The sequence below is a fragment of the Anabrus simplex genome, chromosome 10, assembly GCF_040414725.1.
Source record: "Anabrus simplex isolate iqAnaSimp1 chromosome 10, ASM4041472v1, whole genome shotgun sequence".
Taxonomy (NCBI): Eukaryota; Metazoa; Arthropoda; class Insecta; order Orthoptera; family Tettigoniidae; genus Anabrus; species Anabrus simplex.
The window spans coordinates 30,862,684-30,889,243 of NC_090274.1; the positions used below are offsets into that span (position 1 = coordinate 30,862,684).

Here is a 26,560-nt window from a genome sequence, read left to right on the forward strand (position 1 = left end):
AATCAAAGAAACAGAATGGAATATGAAAATTAAAGAATTTGGTTGGATATATATGACACAATACAGTCAACTGTAACTAACGATATTCTCGAAGGATGATGTATCATTTATTACATTAATTATTATGACTGAATTCCATTTAAATTTAGTGCTTATCATCTAGTATTGAAAAGACCAATATATCCCTTAAAAAGTGTATTCTCAATATCAGATTCCTTCGTCGCAAATTTTTCCTGGCATAAAAGTTTTTGTTATAAAAATTGGAGAGCCATCTAAAAAATGGACCTGCTGTGTGAATGAATATAGTATTATTCTCCTAACATGATTAATCACAAATAGCCATTTAAAACCACAATATCTTGTATCAAACTGAGAAGGTCAGGAAGAGATACACACTTAGAACAGTATAATTCACATAGATTTTTATTTTATTTATCTGTACACAAGACAGCATTAAAATCAGACACGAGTGAACATCTGTCACAAGAAGACACACACGTCGTCTTGCGAACTTAACCAGTATCTTTACAAAGTGTGCCCTACCTACAGCTGTACTACAGTTTATGGCACCAACCATATCACACAATGCTCGGCATATAAAACAGAAATAAAACCATAACTTTCCTCGTTTGTTTAATGTTACTAAACCTGTTATGTTTTTCTTTAAAACAAAATATTCCACTAAATTTAGGTATTCCTGTAAATTTGCCCATTTTCTTGACATCAGATCTCAACCAACCCCCACATACACTAGTTTTGCCCAAAAGTCACCATTGGAAATTTTCATTGTCCACTTATACCAAGATGAGTCTCTATGGAACTAAAAATTAATGTCTGATCAATTTTTAAAATGTACAGGAGACTAGAAGTGACAATTCAATGAATAAAAAAAGAAAATCACTTGCATTTATAACAACTAACAATGAATATTTTACAATATTAAGCCTTTCAGGAAAGGAACAAATGTGAATGATGAAGCACTCCCTACTGGGATGGGTTGGTCATGCTGGATCACGAGCAAGTGTCTAATGTCGCTGAGAAATTCTTCTGTCCTTTATCGCTGAACTGGTGGTGGCATACTCATCCCTCCGGCCATTGCCGAGTTAGGGCCAAGGAGTACCTGCACAGAAGAAAGTATTACAAGATTAAGACAACTTCTGAACAGAACGTAATACACAAACATTACAGTCATTTTCCACCCTAAAATTCAGCAGTGAGAAAATTAGGTACAGATTTTATGTGCACCAATGTTGCCATAATTGGGTGCTGCTGACCTTAAAGTTAAAGACCCATAAGGTCCATCAGTGGTAGTATGCTGTTGGCCTTCAGACCTCAAGATTGCAAGTTAAAACCCTGGCAGGAGAAGTCAGATTTTTCATAGGAGAAAAAAATGTCCATTCGACACTCCATGGTGTACACTGTCTGTATGTACATTATCTCTAGCGATACATATGAATGATTAATTCATTATTTATCGTGGCAGGATAAAGGCCAGGTGGCCTTTTCTTACATCTAACCAGTTTAATGCATTTGGTGTTTACCCAACAAGAAACTCCGCCACATATCGGCCAAGGGAGATTCGCTTCTCTGCCACCTGCTCGAGTAACAACTAACAATGAATATTTTACAATATTAAGGAACAAATGTGAATGATAAAGCACTCCCTTCTAGGATGGGTTGGTCACGCTGGATCAAGAGCAAGTGTCTAATGTCGCTGAGAAATTCTTCTGTCCTTTATTGCTGAAGTGGTGTTGAAATTGACATGCAGGCAGCCTAAATCGCATCAAATTAAAATGTCTAAAAACACCACATTTTTTACAATAAGGCAGGTGGAAAAGAAGATGCTAGCAAAGATGTGCCTTATCCAATTTCATTATGCCCTCCAATCGCCCTTTGTTGCATTAGTATCACTAGAGGTGCTGTAAGAGCCTGGTAGATCTCCAAGCCTGGCTAAGACCATCTGACATATTCCCATCTTTTGCAGATAAAGTTTTTTGATCTAGTTTAATGCAATGATGCAGGATATATTATTATCTGACTATAAGAAGAAAGTACGTTAAATGGTAATTACAAAGCTTTTAAGTCATAAGACAACAGTAGCAGAGTCAAAGGAAAATACATAGGATTGTGGTGAAAAAGAAGACAGTTTAGATTACAGAGCAGAAGTGGTAGATCAGCTTAAAGTCTAAGCAAAAGCAAAAGAACTGAGTAGTAATACAGATTTTAAGGTTAATCTCGTACATGCTTTACATGTATCCTTCTAAACTTATTTCAGATATTTTAGGGGGGGAAAAACACACACACATCGCACAACTTCCAGCAAATTAGGTAGAAAATGAGACAAATATAGCTAACACAAGATATGAAAAGGCACACTATGATTGCTCAATATACACAAAGCATAGTGATGATGACATTGCAAGGATTTTCCTGTCACCAGGTCAATCGTGCACAAACTTCGGGAGGCGTTGGTTGCCTCCAGAAGAGAGATTTCATTATGTTGCCAACCGCAAAAAGTACTGACAGCATTCAGAAAGAACCAGGAAACCAGTTCATACAGTAGATGCAGAACATCATCGATGAGAACCCCAAAATGTCGATAAGGACCATCGCCACAGACCTCTAGGTGCCTTGAGGGAATAATTCACACTGTGACACAGGACATTCGATGTAAGTTTTAGGATTTAAGAGGAACAAGCAGTGAAGTATGACAAAACAGATTTTGGAACTGCAGCAGTAGTTGAGGCAGAACAAGAACAGGAGGGATGGATTTAGTGAAGAACTTTTTATTATTTTCATTTTCATTATTATTATTATTTGATTTACGTTGCACCGACACAGATGGGTCTTATGGCAACGATCGGATAGGAAAGACCTAGGAATGGGAAGGAAGCAGCCGTGGCCTTAATTAAGGTACAGCCCCAGCATTTACTTGGTGTGAAAATGGGAAACCACAGAAAACAGTCTTTAAGGCTCCCGACTATGGGGTTGGAACCCACTATCTCCTGGATGCAAGCTCACAGCTTCATGCCCCTAACGCACGGCCAACTCGCCCGGTTTAATGAAGAACAGCCTAAGAATACTCAACATAGACTGGAGTGCAGCTTTGGATCAGAAGTAGTGGAATGCCCAAGAAAAGTGGAAAGGAACCTCATCAGGCACAATCCAGAATGAACTGGATTAGGGGAAATTATTATCATTATTATATGAAGAAAGTTCCATGCATGTTAGTGTAACGCATTAGGTTGGGTATTAGTAAAGTGGTATCAAACTTTAGTGGAAATTTGGAGTCATTATTCATATTAGTGTATTTAGGTTTCTTTCTTTAAACTGGTATTATCTTCTCTCTCTTCTCTGTACTATTCTTTGTTGAGCATAGAGCTTTTTGTGTTACTGTGCGAGAAAGTTTAGAAAGGGAGGATTTCAGAAGAAAATTTGCTTCTTGCCTTCACTGCTTGGTAAGCTGATTAATCAACTATTATTGTTTATTAAGCTAGTTATCGTTCCCAAATCAAATTACAGAATATAAAGTGACGTCCTTGTGTGTTGGATGAGGGTTAGGGTGTGTGTTTACATTTCCCCCTATGAAATATTGGGAAACAGGTAACTGGAAACAGAAATTGAGGGAAAATGTAACATGCAAAATAATGAATAATATATTATTATATTACTGCAGGTGTTGGAAAATGCCAATGTCCGGTTTGTCAGTCCTAGTACAATTTACGAACTTTATCATATAGATCCATATTGATACAGTTTAAAGTATAAACAAAGTTAGGTTCAATGGTCCACCCAAAGAATACACCTCACTTTACAAGTGAAAACTATTTAATATAAACACATATTAAACATACCCTGGAACATGTTTCGTCTCATTTAAGACTTCATCAGCCACAACGTCTCGCAGCAGAATACGAAGTTCGTTGTTGCTGTCTAGTATTTGAAAAAAAATTTGAAGAACCCATGTCCTTTAAAAGCTATTTGGGTATACATTACAGATAAAATATATACATTTACACAAAATTGTCCTCATTTCTTGCAAAAACATTTATCTTCAAAGTTAATATTTGAAACATTTCTTGAAACATGATATGCCAGCCATAACGTCTCGTATCAGAATACTAAGCTCATTGTTGCTGTCTAGTAATTTAAAAACGGAAGAACTTATGTCCTTTATGTACTGTTGAGAATAACGAAAGACAAAATATACACATTATTTACAGTAAAATAGTTCGACACTTCTTGCACAAGAAAAAAAATCATTCTTCAGTGTTAATTCTGAATGACCTTTCTTGAAATGATTACATGCAGTGTTGGTAGCTGGTAGTTTCAGTGTGCTGACTGAGGGAGATTGAAATTCTGGCCTCAAAATAGGAATGGGACCAAATCCACATCGGATTATTTAAAAGCTTTCCGTATGAGTTAAAGCCACATCAGAGCTTTTAAATATTCTGATGTGGATTTGGTCCCATTCCTATTCCAAAATTTCAATTCCCTCCATCAGCACACCGAAACTACCAGCTACCAACACTGCACGTAATAGTTCCAAGAAAGGTCATTCAAAATTTAACATTGAAGAAAGATTTTTTTTTGAAGAAGTGTTGAACTATTTTACTGTAAATAATGTGTATATTTTGTCTTTAGTTATTCCATTTTTTTCGATTACTAGATAGCAACAATGAACTTGGTATTCTACTACGAGACATTATGGCTGATGAAGTCTTAAAAGAGACGAAACATGTTCCAGGGTTTGTTTAATGTGTGTTTATATTAAACAGTTTTCACTTGTAATGTGAGGTGTATTGATTGGGAGGACCATCGAACCTAACATTGTTTCTATTTTAGTCAGTCCTAGGCAATATACTGGTTCCTTCCACACTAATGTCGCTAACCTCAGAACGAACAACATATTCCATTCTGAATTCATCCTATTGCTTTTGGATTTGCACCACTCTCGAATTCTTCTCTAAAATTCAGCGTGACTAGTCTGTTATGAGAGACTTGTGAGATGACTACTTCATCCACTGACATATCTGCTGTCACCTACCAACTACACAAGTGCAATTGTAATTTGAATATGTAATGCTAGCACTATTTACCTTCAGGAAGATTATGATTCCTCTTGAAGAATTAAAATATATCCAGCACAAAGCTGAACATCAAGCATAAAATACCTGTTTCTGTTGACTTCGTTGCATGTCTTCCATCTGAGCACGTTCTATTTCGAATATGAGTGGAGCAAAGAGTAGGACTGAGGAACTGAAGAAGAGCCAAGTAGCAACACGGGCAAAGCTGTACAAACCTACAAAAACCAAGAAATATAGTCACTGTTAATTCATTCTTCATCAGCAGCATCTGCACAAACAAATAGCAAGGAGTGATAACAAAAATGTTAGTAATCAAATGAATCACTTTATAAAATAATAAACAAGTCAACCAGGCCCACAGCATTTTTCCCCATTACAGAACCAAAATTAGTACATTACTTCTTTACTGTATAATTTAACACTTGCCTTACTCTCATTGTCAATACAAGTGTTTTATTTCTAGGCACCTGGTTGGGTTCCGTGTATCTAATACCATGTACCTAGATTATTTTAATTATCACATTTACTGATTCAGACAGCAATGGCTCCCAATAAATTAAAATTAATGATGTTATGCTGTATTTGAGGTGGGGTCCCCTCACACCCAACCTAACGGGATCACTATATTGATATCGCTCAAATTTACTGAGCAAGTGGCTGAGCAGTTTGGGTCACAAAGCTATCAGCTTGCATTCAGGAGATAGTGGGTTTGAACCCCACAGCTCTGAAGATGGTTTTCCATATTTCCAATTTACATACTAAGCAAATGCTGGGGCCGTACCTTATGGCCATGGTCGCTTCCTTCCCACCCCTAGCCCTTTCCTATCCCATAATAGTCGTAGGACCTATCTGTGTCGGTGCAACGTAAAGCAGACTGTAAACAAAATGAACACGTGTGGAGAGATGCTGATCCTGTTGTCTGGATAGCTACTCATAGCCCTGTGCGGATAAAAAAAAATATTATCCGCATCCGCGAATCATTATCCATGGATATTCCATATATTTAACTACAATATATTACATCTAACGTATTGAAATGGATATGTTAACATAAAACAGGCCTGATACCTGGTACCAGAACCCCCCCCCACAACAAACAGAAGTTTAGGAGGGATTTTCTCTTGCTACAACTACCGACGTATTGACCTTTGTTCCTTCCTTCCATTCATTGCGGGCAGGAGCCAGTTAGGCTACGTTCAGAATTACAGCTTTATGGACTCCAGGTTCTTTATACATCATTCTTTCATACCACTGTCAAGGGGTGCCTAACCACAAGCAAAATTAAGAGTATACCTGAGTGAAAATTAATAAACTTAAGTATTTAGAAATTATTAGCAAATTATCTGAACTGCCACTCAGTTTGTATCTGCCAAGACCCTAACTTCGCTGATGTCCTGCTAGTATACCTCATCGTTGTGGAGTTTTGTGAAGTCCACGAAGGGTTGTAAGTTTGATGTAGTGGTCGCCAGCCAACAACCTGTTCAGGTGGACCAGTGAAACCAGCTTATGCCACATGAACACACTACACCATTACAGAGCTACCAACCAGCCTGTACAGTACCTCTTTGACAACCAGGGTCCGTGGCTTCACGAGGCCCGACTTCGTTTTGTTCCATCTTGTAAAGTTCTTTTTTTTTTTTTTTGGCTAGTTGCTTTTACGTTGCACCGACACAGACAGGTCTTATGGCGACGATGGGACAGGAAAGGGCTAGGAGTGGGAAGGAAGCAGCCGTGGCCTTTATTAAGGTACAGCCCCAGCATTTGCCTGGTGAGAAAATGGGAAACCATGGAAAACCATCTTCAGGGCTGCCGACAGTGGGGTTTGAACCTACTATCTCCCGAATACTGGATACTGGTCGCACTTAAGCGACTGCAGCTATCGAGCTCGGTTTGTAAAGTTTTAATGCAGTCAGGACGGGAATGGTATCTCTTTAAAGCCGAAGAACTATTCTTCCTTTCTGTGCACAGATCACTGGAAATAAGAGTTTATTTTTAAATAGATTGGGTACAGTAAGTCTATGCGAGAGTATGTGCCGTAACGAACACTGAAATGAGTTAGTTTGCCTGTGTTCAAAATACATAAATCCAGCTGTTACTAATGCTTCCAACTCCCTTCCCCTGAAGCAAGGTGCATGGGCGTTAAAATCGCCCAACAAGAGGAAGGGACGAGGAAGTTTATAAGATCAATGACATCATTTATGCTAAGGGGCTACAGCCTCCAGCGGCATTCTTAGTGGGATCTCTTCGCTGTAGGTATCAGAACGGACAAAACTGCCAACGCCACTGGAAGCCCGGTGAGCATGATGTGTTCTGTCAAGTATAGTTGAAAATTTCTCACGACCGTATGATGACCTGGTCTGAAATTTGCTTCCCGAATACAGACTATACTCATCGAATACCCGCTAATGAGCTGGCGCAGCTCAGCAAGATGCCTATCATAACCGTTACAGTTCCATTGTAACAGTGCCATAGTGTGGGTGTGGACTTCTGGTGATTAGGTTAAAAGCAGCGTAACGCTACCTAAACTACACTCACACTCCCATCCAAAGATGGAGATAAATGCTTCATGTGCATCACCTCACCGGGTGACAAGGTGAAGCATGCTTTGAATTTCTTCGACGTAGTCCGGGGGCGGGGTTTCTTCCTACGAGGGAAGCGCGCAGGTTTTCCAGGAGGAAATCCCGCTGGTACAGAGTCAGACCCTCCGGGTGGAGGGCGTGGGGCCCCATCTGTAGGAGATGTGGAAGAACGCCTGGTAAGAGCGCTCTTCTTCTCCGCCGTCGTTTCTTGTTTAGACGGGCTGGGAGGTGATTTCCCAGCCCTAGTTGACGATGCCGCCTCCGCCAGCTTAAGCGCAGCTTTCGCCGAATTTGTGGGGGAAGGAGACGTTGTCTTCTTCCCCTTCTGTGCCGGCGTAGGTTTCTTAGCCGGCACAGGCTTTTTGGTGGTCGAAGGCCGGGGTTGACCTGCTTCCGAGCTCGTTCCCTTTGCGGTGTTGCTCACAAGAGCAACTGCCACCTTGGGTGCAGCGATCTTCATGGAAGGTGTTTCAAGGAAAAATGACAAACCTGGGAGAGACTGTGCTATCATGCTGAAGTCTAATGTCTTGGTCGGGGCATTCAGATAATTAAACTTATGGCGCGCTTCCTGGTAGGAAAGACCATCCAGGGTCTTGATCTCCTGGATCTTCTTCTCACTCAGGTAGGTTGGACAGTTCCGATCTCGAGGACCAGAGCAGTTAGTGCAGTTGTACGGAGTTGTGCACTCCTCCGCGCCGTGAGCTACTCTTCCACATGTACCACACACAGACCGATTCGAACAACGATATACCACGAGTCCGAATCTCTGGCATTGATAGCATCGCATAGGAGGCGGGATGTATGGCCTCACATCGCAACGATAGGTTGTTACCTTGACTTTCTCTGGCAACACTGACAATTTGAAGGAGACTATGAACGCACCCATGGCAAAGTCTTCACCATTGACTTTGCGTGCGATATGCCGGACGTGGGTCATGCCACGGTGCTTCATGTCTTCCATCAATTCATCGCCAGTGTTCAGAACGAGATCACGGTGGAAAATAACTCCACGAACCGGATTCCAGGTTTTTGTGCTCTTCCACTTTGACGGGGATGTCGCCAAAGTGGTTACACTTAAGGAACCGATCTGCTGGGAGCGCAGTGCTCGTCTTCAAAAGCAAACCACCATTGCGCATTTTCTTCAGATCCTCAAGTTCACCGTATACACCTTCGATGTGTTGACTGAAAAGAATCGATTTAACCAGCTTGAAATCGTGCCCATTGGTTCAGGAAGCAACCAGGAACCTATGGAAGCTGGAACTCAAACTAATACGCTGCGCTTGTTCCCAAGGGGTTGTTCCCCTTAGGGAATCAAAAGTTAAAGACTTGAGTAGCGAACTACCCGAGGAGGCAGGCGGAAGTTGTTTCGACGCCAGGCCCGAAATCATCCTCCACGAATGCCACCCACTCCGATCAGGGGTCTCTGTAGCCGAACGAAGCAGCCAAGCAATACCCACCTGGTCATAGCCGGTACTGCTCGGGGTCCGTTGTTGGACGATGCCTAATACAGAATGACTGAGGCAATGAGTACTAGGACTCCCTTCCTCCAGTCACCCGCAATAGCATGTACCCCATAGCGTGTACAGAGCACTAAATATAGGTAAAAATAAATAAAAAATAACAAATAAGAATATGAGGAGCATCATTTCAAATCGTATTCAGTGCACAGATTATAATCTTACAGGAAGTTAAAAAAACGTTTTACTTTCTAACCAAATAAGACATGTCAAAATTCTAAACAGCAAAATCTAGGTATTGAGGTTATGTTCCAGAATCAGTCATGATTCAAATCATTTCCCAATATATGAAGGCGTCATTCTAATTATAAAATTTCACTCAATACGTTTAGAACCAATTCACTGAACAAAATACGTTTTGACACAACCTTTTATTCACATAATACAATTTGAAACATTCATTTGATTCCAAAGATTTTTATTGACTTTATTGTTAGCTACAGCGCATCATGTACAGCAAATTAAGTTGTTATTAACACATTGTTAATGTTAATATGGATGTTTACAGTCTTGCAAGTAATCCTTCTTCCTCGTGCAAACAGTCACAGTCGTCATCGTCAGTCGGCCTACCAGTATCTCTTTAGTACTGAAACATAAAATTGAAAACTGTCGAACGCCTTCCAGTTGTCTCCAAATCAGGTTCTCGACATCCAGTTTTTAGCGTCAGATAAATGCTCTCGGTTTGTCGATTATGGGAGGTTCATGTACTTGGCTCAGCTCTATGCCACTGTAACGTGGTTCTGACCACTTTTCTCGCTTTACTTCAGAATCACCCTCTTCATTTCTTTTATACCGTCCAATTTCTTAAAATGCTTGGCGAGGATCTTGTAGTCCGTTATAACCCATTTTTTTCCCTAGATGTTTTACAGTCCCCACAGACTGATAGATCTCTCGGTATTCCTTGGGAGTAACGATGTCAGAGCACTTACGAAGAAACTTTTCTACAACACCAAAAACCCTGTCTGCGGGTAAAAAGGAATGTCCCGACAGGAAGGATGACAACAATCATGGAAATGTTAGCGGGTGCTTTGGTTTGTAGCAAGTAAACTAGAGCTAGAACATGCATGTTCTTGTTTTGGCCTCCACATCCGTCTGCGAACAGCCTGATACAGGTGATCGATTTATCGAAATGTACCTCATCTGAAAACGAAGTCACTCCGGATGACAACTCGTTTGGCCCTCTTCCAGAAAAAGTCTCATCCCATACATAAAATTTTGGATTCTGAATACAGACATCGGTAACACACAGAGCGTAAAATGATATTTGGGGCAAATAGAACGCTTCGCCAATTGACAATTTAGGTAATGGTTCTACCCGTTGCAAATCAAAGCAGTAGGACATTGCGTCAGGAGGTAGTTCCCTCGTAAGTTTGTGAAAAGCCAGTGAGCGAATTTTATGTGCTCCCAAATCAGCTAGTAAACGGTTCTTTTTAGCACTACCTTTTCCAGATTTAATCTGAAAGAACACTCGAGCGTAGTAACTACAAGGATCTGTGGAAGGTGTCCCAAACCCAATGTTGAACTGTGTACGTAAAATATCCTGGAAGAACCACCTTTTCACTTTCAGGTCCGCGGAAACATTCGCATTATACATTTTGTGGAGTTTGTTTATGTTTAACTCTGCTGGTAGATAAGTCCTCTGACTTTTATTCCTGTTGTAATGTCATTCCATTCCTAATAACTGAGAATTAAACGCAATCACCTTTTCTTTCTTTGCAGCGAACAGAACACACTTCCTACTCCCGCCTCTCTTCACTCGAAAACCTTCACCATTCTTAACAGCTTTGGATATATTATTAATCCTGGTTTGGCTTATCCCAAACAATTTCTGAAAGAATTTTGAGAAGACCACTTTTGCTTGATCACAAGTATTCATATAGAAAAGAAGAATAAACGACTAGTATAGCTACACCCATAAGCTGTATTACATTCTTGTAATTATATCAACTTTTTCCTTGCAACAGAACTGCAACCCTTATTTGCTTTCTACCTCCTTTCAAACTCTCTCCTACGGGTTAGTACCCCTCCATGGTAATCGAAAGTGAACGGGCATGCAAGCAACACCGCACTGTCAAGTAAGATATAAAAATAGCGGGAACAGCCAACAAAAGAGCGGGTTAAATGCAGGATGGGAAATATTATTGTGAACATAATACGTTTTGAACCGTTCTCCGTGGTGCACTTATTACGATTTGTTCCGCCATGTTTTTCAGCACTGAATTTCTATGGGAAAGAATACTAAATGACCCGATCTAACTCAACAGCGCTAAAGAGCATATCCTAATTAGGGGGAAACCACATCAAAAACTATTCTGACCTCGACTGCATTTAACAGGTTTTGAAATGATGTCCCTCATATGTCCTTCTGGCATTCGGCTGTGTGGGGACCTGTGTTGTCAGGCGGATACTACTGCCCGGGTATATGACACTCCCACTGCTGTTTCCTGAGTGGTTGTTGACACGGGCTTTCGAGCATAGTCGCACACGTAGGAGGTTCATCTCCGAGCAGCACGCACATCAAAAATTTGGAATAGGTCTACAATTAACCCTCAAAAAAATAAAAAATAAATAGGGGACCATGGCCACATGACCCTTTTAGTCACCTTCTACGACAGGCAGGGATTATCTGTGAATGTATTCAGCCCCTCCCACCCACAGGAGGTCCAACACATCGTACCAAACCGCAATCCATGTCCGCGCCTAGGTCGCCCCTTTTAGTCGCCTCTTACGACAGGCAGGGGGTACAGCGGGCGTATTCTACATGTGCATTCCCTACCCGCAGGGGGTAAAAAGGTGAGAGTATTTAGACGATGCCACAGAAGATGACTACCGCAGCAGTAGTCTAAATGTCTGACAGGAACAAGAGGTGTGGACCACAGCAGAATAGCCCGGAAGATTTTGATTATATTGACTCCGGCTGTGAAAGTCTTCATACTTTGACGAGTAAAACTATCATTATACAAATATATCAAAGTATTTCAGAAGCTCCTCTTCTACTTGCAAAAACTTGCCAGTTCTCTAGCTGTGCAATGCTTTGCGACATTAAATGGTAGTTTCGAGTGTATTTTTCCGTTTCTGCAAGAATGGCACATAGTAAACTGAAAATTAATGGTGCGCTGACCTATTCCTGTGAATCTTGGCATGACTGATTACCATACCATAGATTTATATAATGCGGAATTGCTTGCGTACTTGATCATTGTGAATTAACACATTGCTGACCAGATGCTCCTTGTACTGTTCATCCCCCGTCCCAGTCCATTTCCCGAGCAACTTAGTGCAAAAGGGCAAGCATAGAATCAAATGAGCCTGGCTTCACTGTGATAATTAGGGCAGGGATTCTAAGGTGGAAATTATGGTCAGAAAGGGGGGGTCTGAAAATGCATACAGAAAGGTGCAAAAAAAAAAAGTGTAGATGAAATCACATATATAGGTAACTTATACTGAGTTACGTAAAATTTCTTTATCCCATTTATTGGGTTCTAAAAGTTAATAAACTTATTACATTGGATTACATACAACATTTCAATGTTTCTTACATTCAATTGTAATATTTACTTCACAGACGACATACAGAAATAGCACCATCAGTTTCAATAAACTGCATCTTGAATTCTTCTGAAAGTGCATACAACTTCTCCTTCTTACCCTTTGGCATGATTTTGTGTTGTGAAAAACTAATTGTCGTTCGGACTGGTAAACACTAACATGGCCAACAAGAGTACACAGTCTATAGGTGGATCCGTTAAATTCATGCCAGTACTATCTGAACTTAGTTTAATTTATTGCAGCATTATTGTTTAAATATGAATTTGATTTCTCAGCTGCAGGTTGGTCATTCTTGCTGGGATATGAATTGCTGGTGGTTTCCAAGTATTGTATTTCAATATTTGTCTACTGCTGACTTCTGATTACACAAAATTTTTAAAATCTGTTCAAGAAGAGACAAAATATGCTGTGTAATATTTCAAAATATCAGAAAAATATGTGGGAAGGGAAGGTGCTGAAGCATGAAATAGAAGGGGAAAGGTGGAAAAATGTATTAATCTCACAAAAAGGTGCCAAAGCTACAAACAATTCAGTTTACTTAGCTTCATTTCACGTCCTCGTGTGTATATATAAATATAATGAGCTATCTGTATGAAAATAACTATATTTTGAAAAGGCGCTGCACTTTAAAATCCTTTCACCAGTGATAATATTTCCTGGAAACCTTCTGAAGTAGCCGTAACAATATTTCCTCGTGTGATAAGTTGTGTAGCAAAGACCTTGATGAAGGGGCATACAGCAACTTATACAGATTTCACGTTGTTTTGAAGAGTGTATACTTCATCATCACTACTCACACTTTCATCAGAAGAGCTTACATCAAACTCACGTTACTTGGACATTTCAAATAATTACCTGCATGCAGTTTGTTAAAGATTTTGTCCTAATTTAAACATGCGGTCAGTCTGGAAAGCGCCATCTTACCCACCACAACGGCTCTTTGAATGACTAAAACTAAGAAAGTGAAGCATAAAACAGAACAAAAATTAAAGGTAGCATGGAATAAACAAAACGTTCAACAAAAAGATTCTATCAACCAAAACCATTAGCAAGTTTCAGAAGTTCCTACAGATATCACCGAATGTAAAAGTCTTGTGAATACAAGTTAACTCGAGACCGGTCAGCAACGTTTGGCCAGCCAAACACAAGAAGACGCGGGTCTCATCCACAATGTGTTAAATAACAAACAGACTACAAAGAGTGTTAGGTCAGTGCTGACTCGCACTTAACTATTTAGCACTGCAATTTGGAAGTAATAAATTTTAAAATAGAAAGGGTACTAGTTGCCATCAACATTTTGCAACCTCCACAGTATAGCACAGTAAATGCTTGAGAAAACAAATGCATCAAATATGTAAAAAAAAAGGGTGCATAATACATGTGATGGCAAGAATAATATGAGTAAACATGGTATGAACCTGTTAAGACATGCACACACAGGTGTCTGAATGTTGGTGGACAGCTTTCCTGGCATTTATTATGAAGGTAAGTACAAGAAAACTCAAAACTTCAAGCTCCAAAAAATGAAGTTCCTATGCACCATGATACAGAAAACCAGGAAGGACATGAAGTTCCTATGCACCATGATACAGAAAACCAGGAAGGACAAGTTCAGGAATGAAAAATTCTGAGAGGGGGTGGGAATAGGAGACTCCGTACTACAGACGATCCAGAAAACAAGACTGAAGTGGTTTGGCCATGTAAGAAAGATGAGAGATGAGTGCAAGCAGGACTGGAAGAAGAGAATCTGAAAGAGAAGTAAAAGGAAAAAAGACCAGTTAGCAGACCCAGAGGAAACTGGACCGATCTGGTGAAGAAAGATGTCGAGGACAAGATTGGAATAAGATTACGAGAGAACAGTGGTTCATGGACAAAGATGGAGGGGGCTTGTACACCACACCTGGGCAACTGGAAATGGTCAACAATGATGATAATGATGGTAAGTACAGACACTTTCATTCCACTCATCACATTACTTTTGGAGAAGGTTTTATTTCAAATCAAGTTATTTGTGTCCAACCCTGTACCTTTAGCTTTGACTAACACTTAAAATAACATGCAAGTGCAAAAGACCTCCCATAGTATAATTCTCAAATGGATACGATATTCAAATATCAAATAACACAATTTACATTTTGCATAATGATTTTCATTATTCAGAATAATTTTTGGGTACTGACTGAGTTTTAAGCTTGTAAATGAAGTGCAATTTAGAAATAAAATGTAATTCAATTATTACTGTTATTATATTACGGCATTTCACCTCAATTCACTTTATTTTGTTTGGATCAGCAGTTTCCATCCTCTTAAGTCTCTCGGGATAGAAGTTCTGATGTTTAGGGACCAGTAAAAGCACAGAAAAGTGACTTGAAATAATACCTGAAGCAGCAATGAGGAAAGGCCTTCCCTTTGTTCTTGCCAGGAATCAATCAATTCACCCCTAGAAGAATTAAAACAGAGACATGCAAAATGAGACTATTCTGTGTGTTGCTATTGGGCAGATGTGGAGAAGGCAAATTCATCTAATCTCTGCAAGTGTTCTGCACAGGCAAAAAGTTAATTCAAGTTTTGTCCACTCTTGAACATAGAACGCACTGCTCTGTTGCACAGGTTAATGCACTGGCAAGCCCTGTTTATTGTATTCTGAGTTCGTCCCAGCCGTGCCAAGATGGATCTCTAACCTATCTTCAGCAACCCATGCAGTGGGCTCTTTACATCTCACGGCCCCTTTGAAATCCTATTGTTTTGACAGATCCCCAAAAATATTTACATAATTTAGGCTATTAAATTTGTCCAACACAACATGTTTGCAATATTACGTTAATGTTTTATAATGCACCCCTAGAAAACAAACTTGCAACAAGATGCTGAGTTTCTAAATATATAACTGAAGTTTATCAGTCTGTCTTAACTCCATAATTATAGATTTAATTCAAAACTAAAAAGAAATGGCTTCAACTATAGCAAAGTGATTTCAAATGTCGTCTCAATTTCTAAGGTTTCATTACTTCATTTGATGACACCTCACCACAAATAATGCACCGTGTACTGGAGTACCATGAATCCCAAGACTAAATAACTTTCATGTTATTTTTGAACTTTGTGCATTTTTTCTCTCCACCATACGTTGAAGTTTTAAGCTCTTCACTATTCTATCTCTTTAGCAAACCCAATTTTTATCATCAACCCAAATTTACACTAACTTGGAAAATCACAAACACAAAAGCATACAAGAATTTAATAGCAGTACACGGCAAAACAAGTTATTATGACACAAGGAATATGAAATCAAATACACCAAATATCTTTCTTTTATTGTTAAAATCGAAAGTGGGATATAGTTGGGCTTGAAATGAAAGCATATTTGTCGTTTGAAAAGGATTCAAAGCATCACTGTTTTATACCTGTGACCAACTAACAATAATTCATTCCTGGTACAATCCAAGATAAAATTTATGAACATCTTTGAGAAACACAGAATATAAGTTAAGAATATACGTTAACTAAGCATTGATCGTGGACCGCTTTCATCATTCCCACAGACCGCTGTTGAGAATTGCTGGTTTAGATTAACAGGATGTTGAAAATTTTAATGTGTGTCCTTGTCCCAAGGTGGTGGCAGCATTTTTCAGGAACACCCCCAACAGAGGTGAGCAAGAGTAAATTAATTTTCTTACTGTCTTTGCTACCTCACAAAGATTTCAATATCAACCAGAAAATTCACTTACAAATGCATGCTAGTAAAAAAATTAAATTCTTAATCTACATTTATAAATGCAGGCCCCTGGAACTAAAGAGTACAGCTTTTCATTTTTGTTATCGTTGTGAAAAATGCCTGCTACAAAATAAATTAAATGAAAATTCAAGGCAAACACCTCTAGATTTTATAACAGTTCGCCAGGATGATGCACTCACCCTTAATTCCTTGGCAAGTTCCTGTGACAGCCGTGTGAGTCGCATTCCGTACACCTTCTGGGAACATCTCGGTCAGCCCCCACAGTCGCTCGGAAAGAGTCTCGTCCAGATCCTACAATACAAACACCACATCCAGCACAATTACAAGACTGCGGAGTATAAGGAAACACATACAGCCGAGGACTGCAAGCTATAAAAAAGACACTGTACAGGCAACAGTTGATTTGCATAATAGCTACAGATTACATCTGACTTACTTAGTTGTCTTAATTCCTGTTTTCTCTCATGGAACCAATAGCATCAATAAAGCCTCACCATATCGTCCTATTCATAGCCAATCTCTAATTCATTTCTTTCCCTCATCCAGTGCCTCAACATGGAGAAGATTTTCCTTACTGCATGAATGGCATTCGGCTTCGTAAGACCATGCAGCCAGTATTCACAAAATGACAAGAGCGTATAATTATATTCATAGTTGAAATAGATTCATACTGTAATACTACAGACTTACAAATAATGACATTATAGCACATAATTGTGTAGTTACACCTGATATGAGTATGACAACTAAGGTTGGCAGTGAGGTATTTAACTTCACTAGAGAAGAGTACAGATGGTTTTGCTGTTGAGAGTACCTTTTACATGACAGTAGGATGTAGTTCAAGTCAGCTATTTCTCCAGGGTATTCTGGGCAATGAGGGTGTCCAATACCTTGATCCTGTGGAGACAACTCAGATAGCACCCATGACCAAGACTTATTCAAGATTTAAGGTGTCTTTGTGTTAATTCTTGAACCAGATTTGCTTTGGGATGGTGGGTTGGATTCTAGCGTTTTCCTCTCGTAAGCTGAGTCGTGTTCCAGTAATCAGACAATTCCCTATTCTCTCATCATTATACCAGTGTGGCCCTTAAACCATAGGAGATTAACTTCCCGAGCTGCTTTCTGGGCGTAATACATTAAATTCAGAATGTCTGAAGACAAACCGATATGTTGATTGGTCGCAACATGTATGCTGTAGCTTCTGAAGAGGGCATTGCGAGTCAGTCAGAATCTTACAGAAATGACGAATTCCATAGCGAATGGATGAAAGGAAACCTAACATTTCTAGACTTCTCTTGAGGTAAGGAGTATTTTCTTGATACCTGAGTTTCAGGACAGAAGAATGCATAACCTACGCCTGTTGAGGTCCTGGATCCGTCAGTATAGGTATGAACAAAATTGGACTAACTGGTATTGAAAAAGGCTGGTAAACTTTCATTGATGGAAGCACTGTTTGTAATGAAGCATGGTAAAAAGAATATGGGAAGTTCGTACTTCTGTTGAAATACAGTTAGACTGAAGTGTTGGAATTTCTTGAAGCTTTCATACAGTAATGAAGTCCGGTGTGTTTGACTAGTGTTACTTCTGTCGATTGCCATTTAAAGTTTTATTGATTTGCTTATCAGTTTATTGTTCCAGAGTGCTGACCGGCGAATAAAGAAGGTATTCACCAGATATCTTGTTGGTAGAACCCTGCACGGATGCAGGTATCCGCGAAGTTAGTGTCTTGGCAGATACGAACTGTATGGCAGTGCGGATAATTTTGCTCATTTCTAAACAATGACGTTTATTGATTTTAACTCAGGTATACACTTACTTTGTTATGGTTAGGCGCCCCTTGACATTGGTATGGGAGAAGAGTGATACATAAAAAGCCTCGAGACCAAAAAGCCGTAAATCTGACAAACATAACTGGCTCTTGCCCGCAATTAATGGAAGCAAGGAACAAAGGCCAACATGTCAGTAGTTGTCGCAAGAGAAAATCCCTCAAACTTGTGACTGTAGGGTTTCTGTTGCCAGGTATCAGAGCTACTGTGTTATGTTAACAGATCTATCCGTTTCAATACCTTGGGTGTAATATACTGTAGTTAAATATTTAAACTATCTGCGGATAACTATTTCACGAATGCGGATATTATTCCGCGCAGGGCTCTACTTATTGGGAGAGGCAATTTCTTGGTTTCCGAGGCATTTCCTTGGCTTCCACTAAAAGTGCGTTTGTAGGAGTAGAATTCATTGACTCTAGACATCTTCAGATAGCACGATAATGCACTATATCACCGGGCGTAGTGGCTCAAGAGGCGCTAGCCTTCTGTCCCCAACTTGGCAGGTTTGATCCTAGCTCAATGATGATGCTTGTTGTTTAAAGGGGCCTACAACTAGGTCATCGGCCCCTAATGGTACAAATGCGACGAAATGGAATGACAAATTATAAGTCCGAAGTCCTCCACTGACCAGAATTCAAAATGTGAGGACGAAGAATGAATGGATATGAATTTAAAACAATCAGTGGATCCAACCCGCAATGCCTCACATTCACAGAAACTGACATAAAACAGTAGTATTACTGACCAAGGGACTGCATCTATAGCATAATACTGAATCGACGATACTTTTAGTCTAAAGGAGTCCAAAATCCAAGTCATCAGCTAAATGGGACTTATCGCTACGAAAGTAGAACCATGGTATTTGTCAGGTTGCGGTACTAATCAAAAGTAGCGTAGACTCGCAGCATTCCACACAGTATGGTACTACTCACAGGTAATGAAATTTGCACATGGAATACAGACCTATGGGGTTTCGCACATTGCAGCGCCATTTACAGGCAACGCAAACCTATGGTGTTCATCACATACATGCACTAACCACAGGGACCTGCACTATCCCGTGGTGTCCCTCATATAGTGGGTACTAATTACAGGCAAGCCAGAACCATGGTGTCGCTCTTATGGCCAGTTTCTGGAATGACAGTTATCTGTAGATGCGTAGTTATCAGTGACTTAACAGGGTGGTACGTTTAAAATGAGTTTCCTAAACAACAGTTATCGGCTTCTTCACAGTTATCTCCGCGACAACTCGCAACTGCAGCTAGTGCTGTAGTTACCTCTATGTTAGAACTGATTCCAACAAATACCGCTACAAGGCACCACTGCATACCGTTTTGTACAAGGTCTTATATTAGTTTCGTAAACATTAGAAAGTGTTAATGAACTGGTTATAGTATATTTACAGCCATTCATTGTAGTTTTAACGCGCTTGAGTGTGCTGGACTCTACAACATTTTGGTTAGTACATTTACTTTCATGTTACCACTGGCTTTAGTCACTAATTCCACTTGTATGATGTCATCTGTCCCAGCTGTTTAGGTTATAATCTCCTCGGAGCACGATGCCTCTACTGTAGATGTATCTTCCAATACGGGAAACGAATCATCAAATAAAACAGAACTTGAATCAAACACATTTTAATCAGGCTCTAATTGATCTTTCAGTGTAGCTATAATGTTCTCTTTCGTCAGGCTTTCAATCATGAGTCCCACCAACGGTTAGTGAAAACAGTCTGAAATTATGGAGTATTTACCATTAATATTTACATTTGTACTAAATAATAAGGGCCGATTGCAGAAACGATGACTAGTTTTAAGCCTTAGACATCGTCTACCTAATCAACGTCTAAATCATTCACGATCTTCCATTGCATAAACAATGTTCAGTCGATGTTTAACTAGATATCCCTTAAACTTTCTATTTTGGTTTGAAAGTGGAGACAGAAGTATCTTTGATGTAACTCTTTGCTTGTCGCAACCAATGAAATTCGTCGGTGCGCGCGCCGAACGCCAGTCAGCTGTTTGTCTTCCTACACATTACTCAAATATGGCTGAGCATGACTTGCCCACAGATAAGAGTATCGCTTTCGGTGGAAATTAAATCTCATAATATTATCGACAATAAAGTGACAAGCCACCGTATGGGGAAGTGTAGCTTTGCTTATAGCGTTGTTACAGTGAGTGTAATCTACTCATAAATTACGGTAGCTTCAACGAAGGGAAGATGAAGCAATAGTAATATGTAACCGAAAATGTGTTGTACGGGCCGTATAGATGTAGCTTGCATTCTGGAGATCGTAGGTTCGAAACGCATCATCGGCAGCCGTGAAGACTGTTTTCCGTAGTTTCCCTATTTTTACACCAGGCAAATACTAGGGCTGTTATTATGGCCACGGCTTTTCTTCCCCAGTCCTCTTTAAACGAAAATCACCACCACTTGTCTTTTCCTATCTGATAGTTGCCGAAAACTTATACGATTATGTATATATAAGTCCCATACAATCTACTTTTTAGTTTTCACTACTATGTGTGTTTACTTGGCCGTAAATATAAGGGAATCCCTCCCGGTTGATGTATGTGACAGCCCTCAGACGATCGGGACACATAATTCTGATATGTCTGTAGTCGAAGTGACCTATAATTCCATGGAAATTACCCCATGTATATAATAAAATATATCGGTTGCCAAGAATTGTATTCAAGTCGACAGTTACCGGACTGTCACTTTGTCAGTCTCAAGAAACAAGTCTCTCGTAAAGTGAAACCTTATTTTATGATTATCTCCCCGTGCATGTCAAACGAATTGCTGCGATTTAGCAGCGGGCGACCCACAGAGAGGCCGTCGGACTAACCTTTCTTCCCGGAATCGTCTCAACATGATAATACAAATTACATATTTCATGGTACATAACCTCCGATTGTGATTCACTCCTCTCATTTGAGGTTAAACAGTGCTCTCGGCAGTGTTTAAACATGACCGGTTGAACATCGGTTTTAGACAGTATCTAAGTGATAAATAACGTCTCTGCAATGCGGCAGCCATACTTAGGCATTGTTTAGCCGTAGACATCGTCTAAATACCGTTTTTGCAATCGGCCCTAAATATCTTATGTACCAGTATGCATTTAATATAAACCTGCTGAATAATAAATATTGATCCTTTAACCGGTGACGTGAGGTCTCACAGACTCCCATTAAACATAAAACATCTAGACTTCTTTCATTAAAAATCTTTCAGGGAGCTGTTTATGTTACCTTCTTATCTGTTTCAACACACTTCACACCCTGAATCAGGGTTAGCTCGCTACATTCGATTGAAATTCTCAAGTGGACTTCACGTCAGCAGTTACGAGAGTATTTTTGTCAATGCATGTTGTGTGGTCATTGTAAAAAAAATCTGCAACAGTTGCAGCGAGAACAGATGGATATCGCACCATCAGTGCAGAACTTCAGTGCCGGAATGATAGGTTCCAAAGTGTGCGGTACGTTTTCATTTGTGATTATTTTCGTTTACGCTTGTTGTGTTCTGGATTAGTGAAAAGTGATCTGTTTGGTAATTGCGGTGTATTTTAATAATTTTACTGACAACAACGATAAAAGTGAAATTTAAGACTATTTCTGCATACTGCGAATAAGATAGAAGGGGAAATTATGTATACCTAATTTTTGCATCATTAGATCATATAAATTTTCATATTATGAGAGATTATTACATGCTGAATCAGATTGTTTGAGATGACTGTGTACATATTTGCCAATCATTTTTCAATGTAGAAAACTTCTGCTAGTAAAAGTAACTAGATATTACCAAAATAACCCTAAAAACATTTGCGCAGAGACGTCTATTGGAGGATGAGAGATAATAAACACGACGATAACTGTACTGTTTATTACCAGAGCTTATAAATCTGGATTTAAGTTTCCGGAAACCCACTGAAGTTAACAGCACTGTTAAAGTAACAAGCAGTTTTAGGTAACGGACAGGTAACTGTGGTGTACCAGAAACTGGCCACTAAAGTGGTACTAATCACAGGTAGTGTAGAAGCTGGCAAAGCACTCTGTTGCTACTGATCACAAACCTATTTGGTACCTAACATAGTGGTACCACGCGCAAGTAAAAGCGACCCATGGTGTTCCCCGCGTGGTGGTACTAATCACAAGTAGTTTCATGGTTCTAATACAATAATCCCTTGGTCTCCCCTTACGACAGGCAGGAGATACTGTGGGTGTATTCTTCGTCTGCGTTCCCCACCCACGGGGGGGGGGGGGGTGTTTGGTCTGCGAGAGGTATTTTATTTCCCTCAAGTCCACCGGCAAGCTGGTTAGGACGCCCCTATCCGCCACGTGGGAGTACCACCTCTCCCCCTGCTAAACCAGCGTACTAGGTTCGTGGCCTGGCTCAGTCAGGTGGTATTTGAAGGTGCTCAAATACGTCAGGCTCGTGTTGGTAGATTCAATGGCACTCTAAAGAACTCCTGAAGGACTAAATTCTGGCATCTCAGCTTCTCTGAAAACCTAAAAGTAGTTAATGGGATATAAAAAAAGGATTAACATTAATGTACTACATTAATTTTCCAGAAAATGTAATGATTCTAGAAACACGCAAGACATTCAAAACTATCAACTCTTGTTATTAGGGGTTCGTCACTAGTGCCTGTGTCCCCCTCGCATTGCATTGCATTGTTGCTTTCCAGTACTACTGTAGGTATTACTACAGTTTTTCTACAGAGCTCATCAGGTTTAATCAGTACTACATCTAGAATATTCTTAGACATAATACAGACTTTTGGGCTTATCCTGTGTCACGAAAATAAGGTGAAATTCTTTACGTTTCGCAGAGAACTTTGCTCTGCGTCTTCAGAAGAAAATTTTGACTGTTCACGAGGAAGAATTCTCCAAGAATGAGGTTTGAATTTAGATGTTAATAATAGAAGTGGAAGTGGTACCTTCATTCTTCACCAGATGGCTCACCGTACGCGGTACAGAGCTAGCATTCAAAGCTGAAGCTGACGGAACCATCAGAATTACTCTGACAGGGAGTCACATAACATAACAGGTGTCCACACATTATGAAAGTACGACACTCAAGCCTGGAATGAAACATCTGGTGATGAGGAACGTACAAATTTGGAAAACACTGCTACAAAATAACATTAGTGAAGGAACAGGGAAGAGAACTATCTACATAAATCCTTAATAGCTGGCAACCATATATTAACTGATAGCCAGTGTCTGTTGAAATTGTTAGGATTTCTATGTACTTCCACAGCTTCCCGTATAATCCTGGACCTGTAGTGTGTAGTGTGCGTAAGAGCTTGAGCATCTTGGAACACAACATCATGACCCGACGATAAGGTGTGCTCAGCCATCGCTGATTTGTGACAAATATTTTATTCATGTTCCTTGATACGAGTATCAATTCACGGCATGTTTGGCTAATGTATACCTTGCCGCAAGGACAGGGAATTCTGTATACCCCAGGATGTAAAAGTGGGGAAAATCTGTCCTTTGTTTTACCTAGACTGTAAGCAATTTTAGTGACAGTGCCAAGCACAGTTTTTATATTGTGTTTGCGGACGACCTTGGCAATTTGATCTGTGCTGTTGTCAATGTAAGGCAGGTAAAATATTCTTCCCTCTACAATCTGTCTCACTATGTTTGGAAGTCTGAGTATGCAATCTATGCGAGGTTTGGTTTTAGGTACACACTCCCTACATGAACGTCTACACAAAAATCAACGTTTCTTAACTTAACATAGTTTGGAAGAAATGTAACAAGCCTAACATACGATGCTTTTGCTCATTATTAGCAAATATAATTTGAGTACTCTATTTTACTCATATGTACATACAAATAAGTTACATCTCCCAGACACAGGGAGGCAAGTCACTTGACGGAAGAGTTTGCGGGAAACGAAGATCCATTTCACATTGTTCTTTGAGCCCAGTAGCTCAATGTTGTGTGTGTGTGTGAGAGAGAGAGAGAGAGAGAGAGAAACATGATGTAATTGTAGCCCTAAATCATCTGTGAACCAGACCAGCATGTGATTAAACATAAAAAAGGAAAACCACTAACAAGTGGCGAGAAGACTTGTGTTAAATGTGTTTTCCAAATTTCGACAAGAAAATCCTGGAAGTACTCTGGATGATGTAACACGTGCAGTGGCCAAAGTAACAGGTGTTTCTAAGACAAGCATTTACCGCGCTAGGAAAGAACTTAAGGTTCATAGGAAACCGATTACTCCTAAGAAAATATGTGAAGCGACGAAGCTAAGTGAAAAATATGACAGTTTTTCAAAAGACGTTATCCGTATATAAAGAATTTTTTAAAAAAACTTCGTAAGAAATGAAATACCAACTCTTAATAAAATTATAGCTTCAGTTAATAGTGACGATATATTGCCTACATTTTGCCGTGCAACTCTTCAGACTTTTGAAAATTATGAACTTCACTTGCGTCTCGAAACTGCTAGTGGGCGCTTATTGAAAAGAATGAAATAGAGTTGTTGGGAAGAAGGAGAGTAGATCTATTTATCTGCTTGATGAAATGTGGGTAGGGCACACTATTACAAAAATTTGGAAATATAAAACTATAAAATCTAGTAAAGATGGATTTCTTAGGGGATTATCGAGTGGATTGAAATCTCCCTCTGGCAAGGGAAAACACCTCATTGTTCTCCATATAGAAAATGAAAACAGTTTGCTTAGGCAACACAGTTTAATGAACGAAAGAGAAATGTTTTGGAACAAGTAGTACTTCAGAATACACGTGCTCGCGATTGCTTTCTTCGACTCTAAAACTGCTGAGATAGCCTCTGTTCTCTTTAGAAAGATGTTCGGGTGGAGATTTTCTGAATGACTGTTGATACCGACTATAAGATTCTGTGGCACAGTGGCTGTCAACAGTTGGTCCAGGTGGCCCGAATGATAGCACTTTTTAAGGACCCGTTACCTGGATTATGGTGAAGTTCTTCAATGGCAGAGAAGGAGATCATATCGATAAACATACATCATAACAAAACAACTGTGTGTTTTATTTCATTCTTTGAATTAGCTTAGGTTTGTCTCCTCAATCGTAATATAATTTAAGGTAATTTATGCAGCAAAGATTCAAAGAATTTTAGTAATCCTGACATAATAATAATATGGCCTCAGCTACCATATACAGACATTTCAATTTGACGCCATCTGGCCGTTTCCTCGTCAATTTCGACATTCCATTTTACTCTAGGTTCACTAGATGGCAGACAGAGTAAACTGAAACTCTCTTGGGCGTCTATAGCTGCGATTTAATGAATTTTGTCAGGTAAACATTAAATGTGTCACCAGACATTGTACAACATGGAGTTTAGAATGGACATTTTTTCCAACCTTCAAAAATCTGACTACCGCTGCCAGGTTTGAACCCCTATCTTGGGATCTGGAGGCCGACACACTACCACTGATCCACGGAGGCTGACAATCCTGAAATGTAAATTTTTAGTTTACCTCTTTCATGATAAAAAGATTACTTCTTTAAAATAACTGATTATTCTGTTCTGCGATCTCCACATATGATTTCCGATAGTTTGCCATATCAGTCAACAGATGCCGCTAATTATCTTTAACTGTCAAACTGAACTGTTATGAAATTGAAACTACTGCAAATATTTTAAAGTTAAAATGGGTTAAAGGAAACAAAATTGTTACTTTTGAAAAAAAAAAAAAAAAGAACTAAGCAAGAAAAGATATTTTTGGTGCATTCTGAGAGTCTAAAAAACAAGACAAAATAAGTGGTTGGATGCAAATCAAGATTATGATGGAACTAGTGGGGAGAAAGATTCTGAGAAAGATATCAGGACCTCAGACTGGAAAGGATGGATTAAACAGAAAGAAAAGCAACCATCAATTGGACGTAGTTATGCATTCGTAGACTAAGTGACAATTTGCTCATTTCAGGCTTTTCCTGCATTCTGGTGGCCAAGACTTCTAACTTCAATATAAAAATAAGAAATGCCAAATTTCTTCAGTAAAATTTCCTGTAAAATGAACCAACCTAAGAGCCACACGATTTAAATCCATTACTATGTTTTGCATTTGAAGACCATGTATCATTTTATAAGGCAATAGTACACCAACTGACCAAACATTCTGCAATTGTAGACCAAAGCTGTCACTTGGTCTATAAATGCTTTAGTTGTTAATGTTGATGCTTAGTTCTGTCCGGATTTTGGTTTAAGAATGAAGTTTCTTTTACTTAATACTGCATTTGTTACTAGCTGCAGTATA

At 39.5% G+C, this 26,560-nt stretch overlaps 1 protein-coding gene across 2 annotated transcripts in view; it reads right to left on the reverse strand.

Annotated features, from left to right (window-relative positions):
• Window positions 1-407: 407 nt before the first annotated feature.
• Window positions 408-26,560, reverse strand: part of mge (translocase of outer mitochondrial membrane 22 homolog mge) — a 39,710-nt gene continuing 13,557 nt past the window's right edge. For both annotated transcript variants that reach the window (XM_067154999.2, XM_067154998.2), the window contains 3 exons: window positions 16,648-16,759; window positions 5,175-5,302; window positions 408-1,120 (listed from right to left, as the gene is read on the reverse strand). In XM_067154999.2, the coding sequence (XP_067011100.1) occupies window positions 1,055-1,120; window positions 5,175-5,302; window positions 16,648-16,759 (306 nt within the window). In that variant the 3' untranslated portion in view covers window positions 408-1,054. The remainder of the gene's footprint in view (window positions 1,121-5,174; window positions 5,303-16,647; window positions 16,760-26,560) is intronic.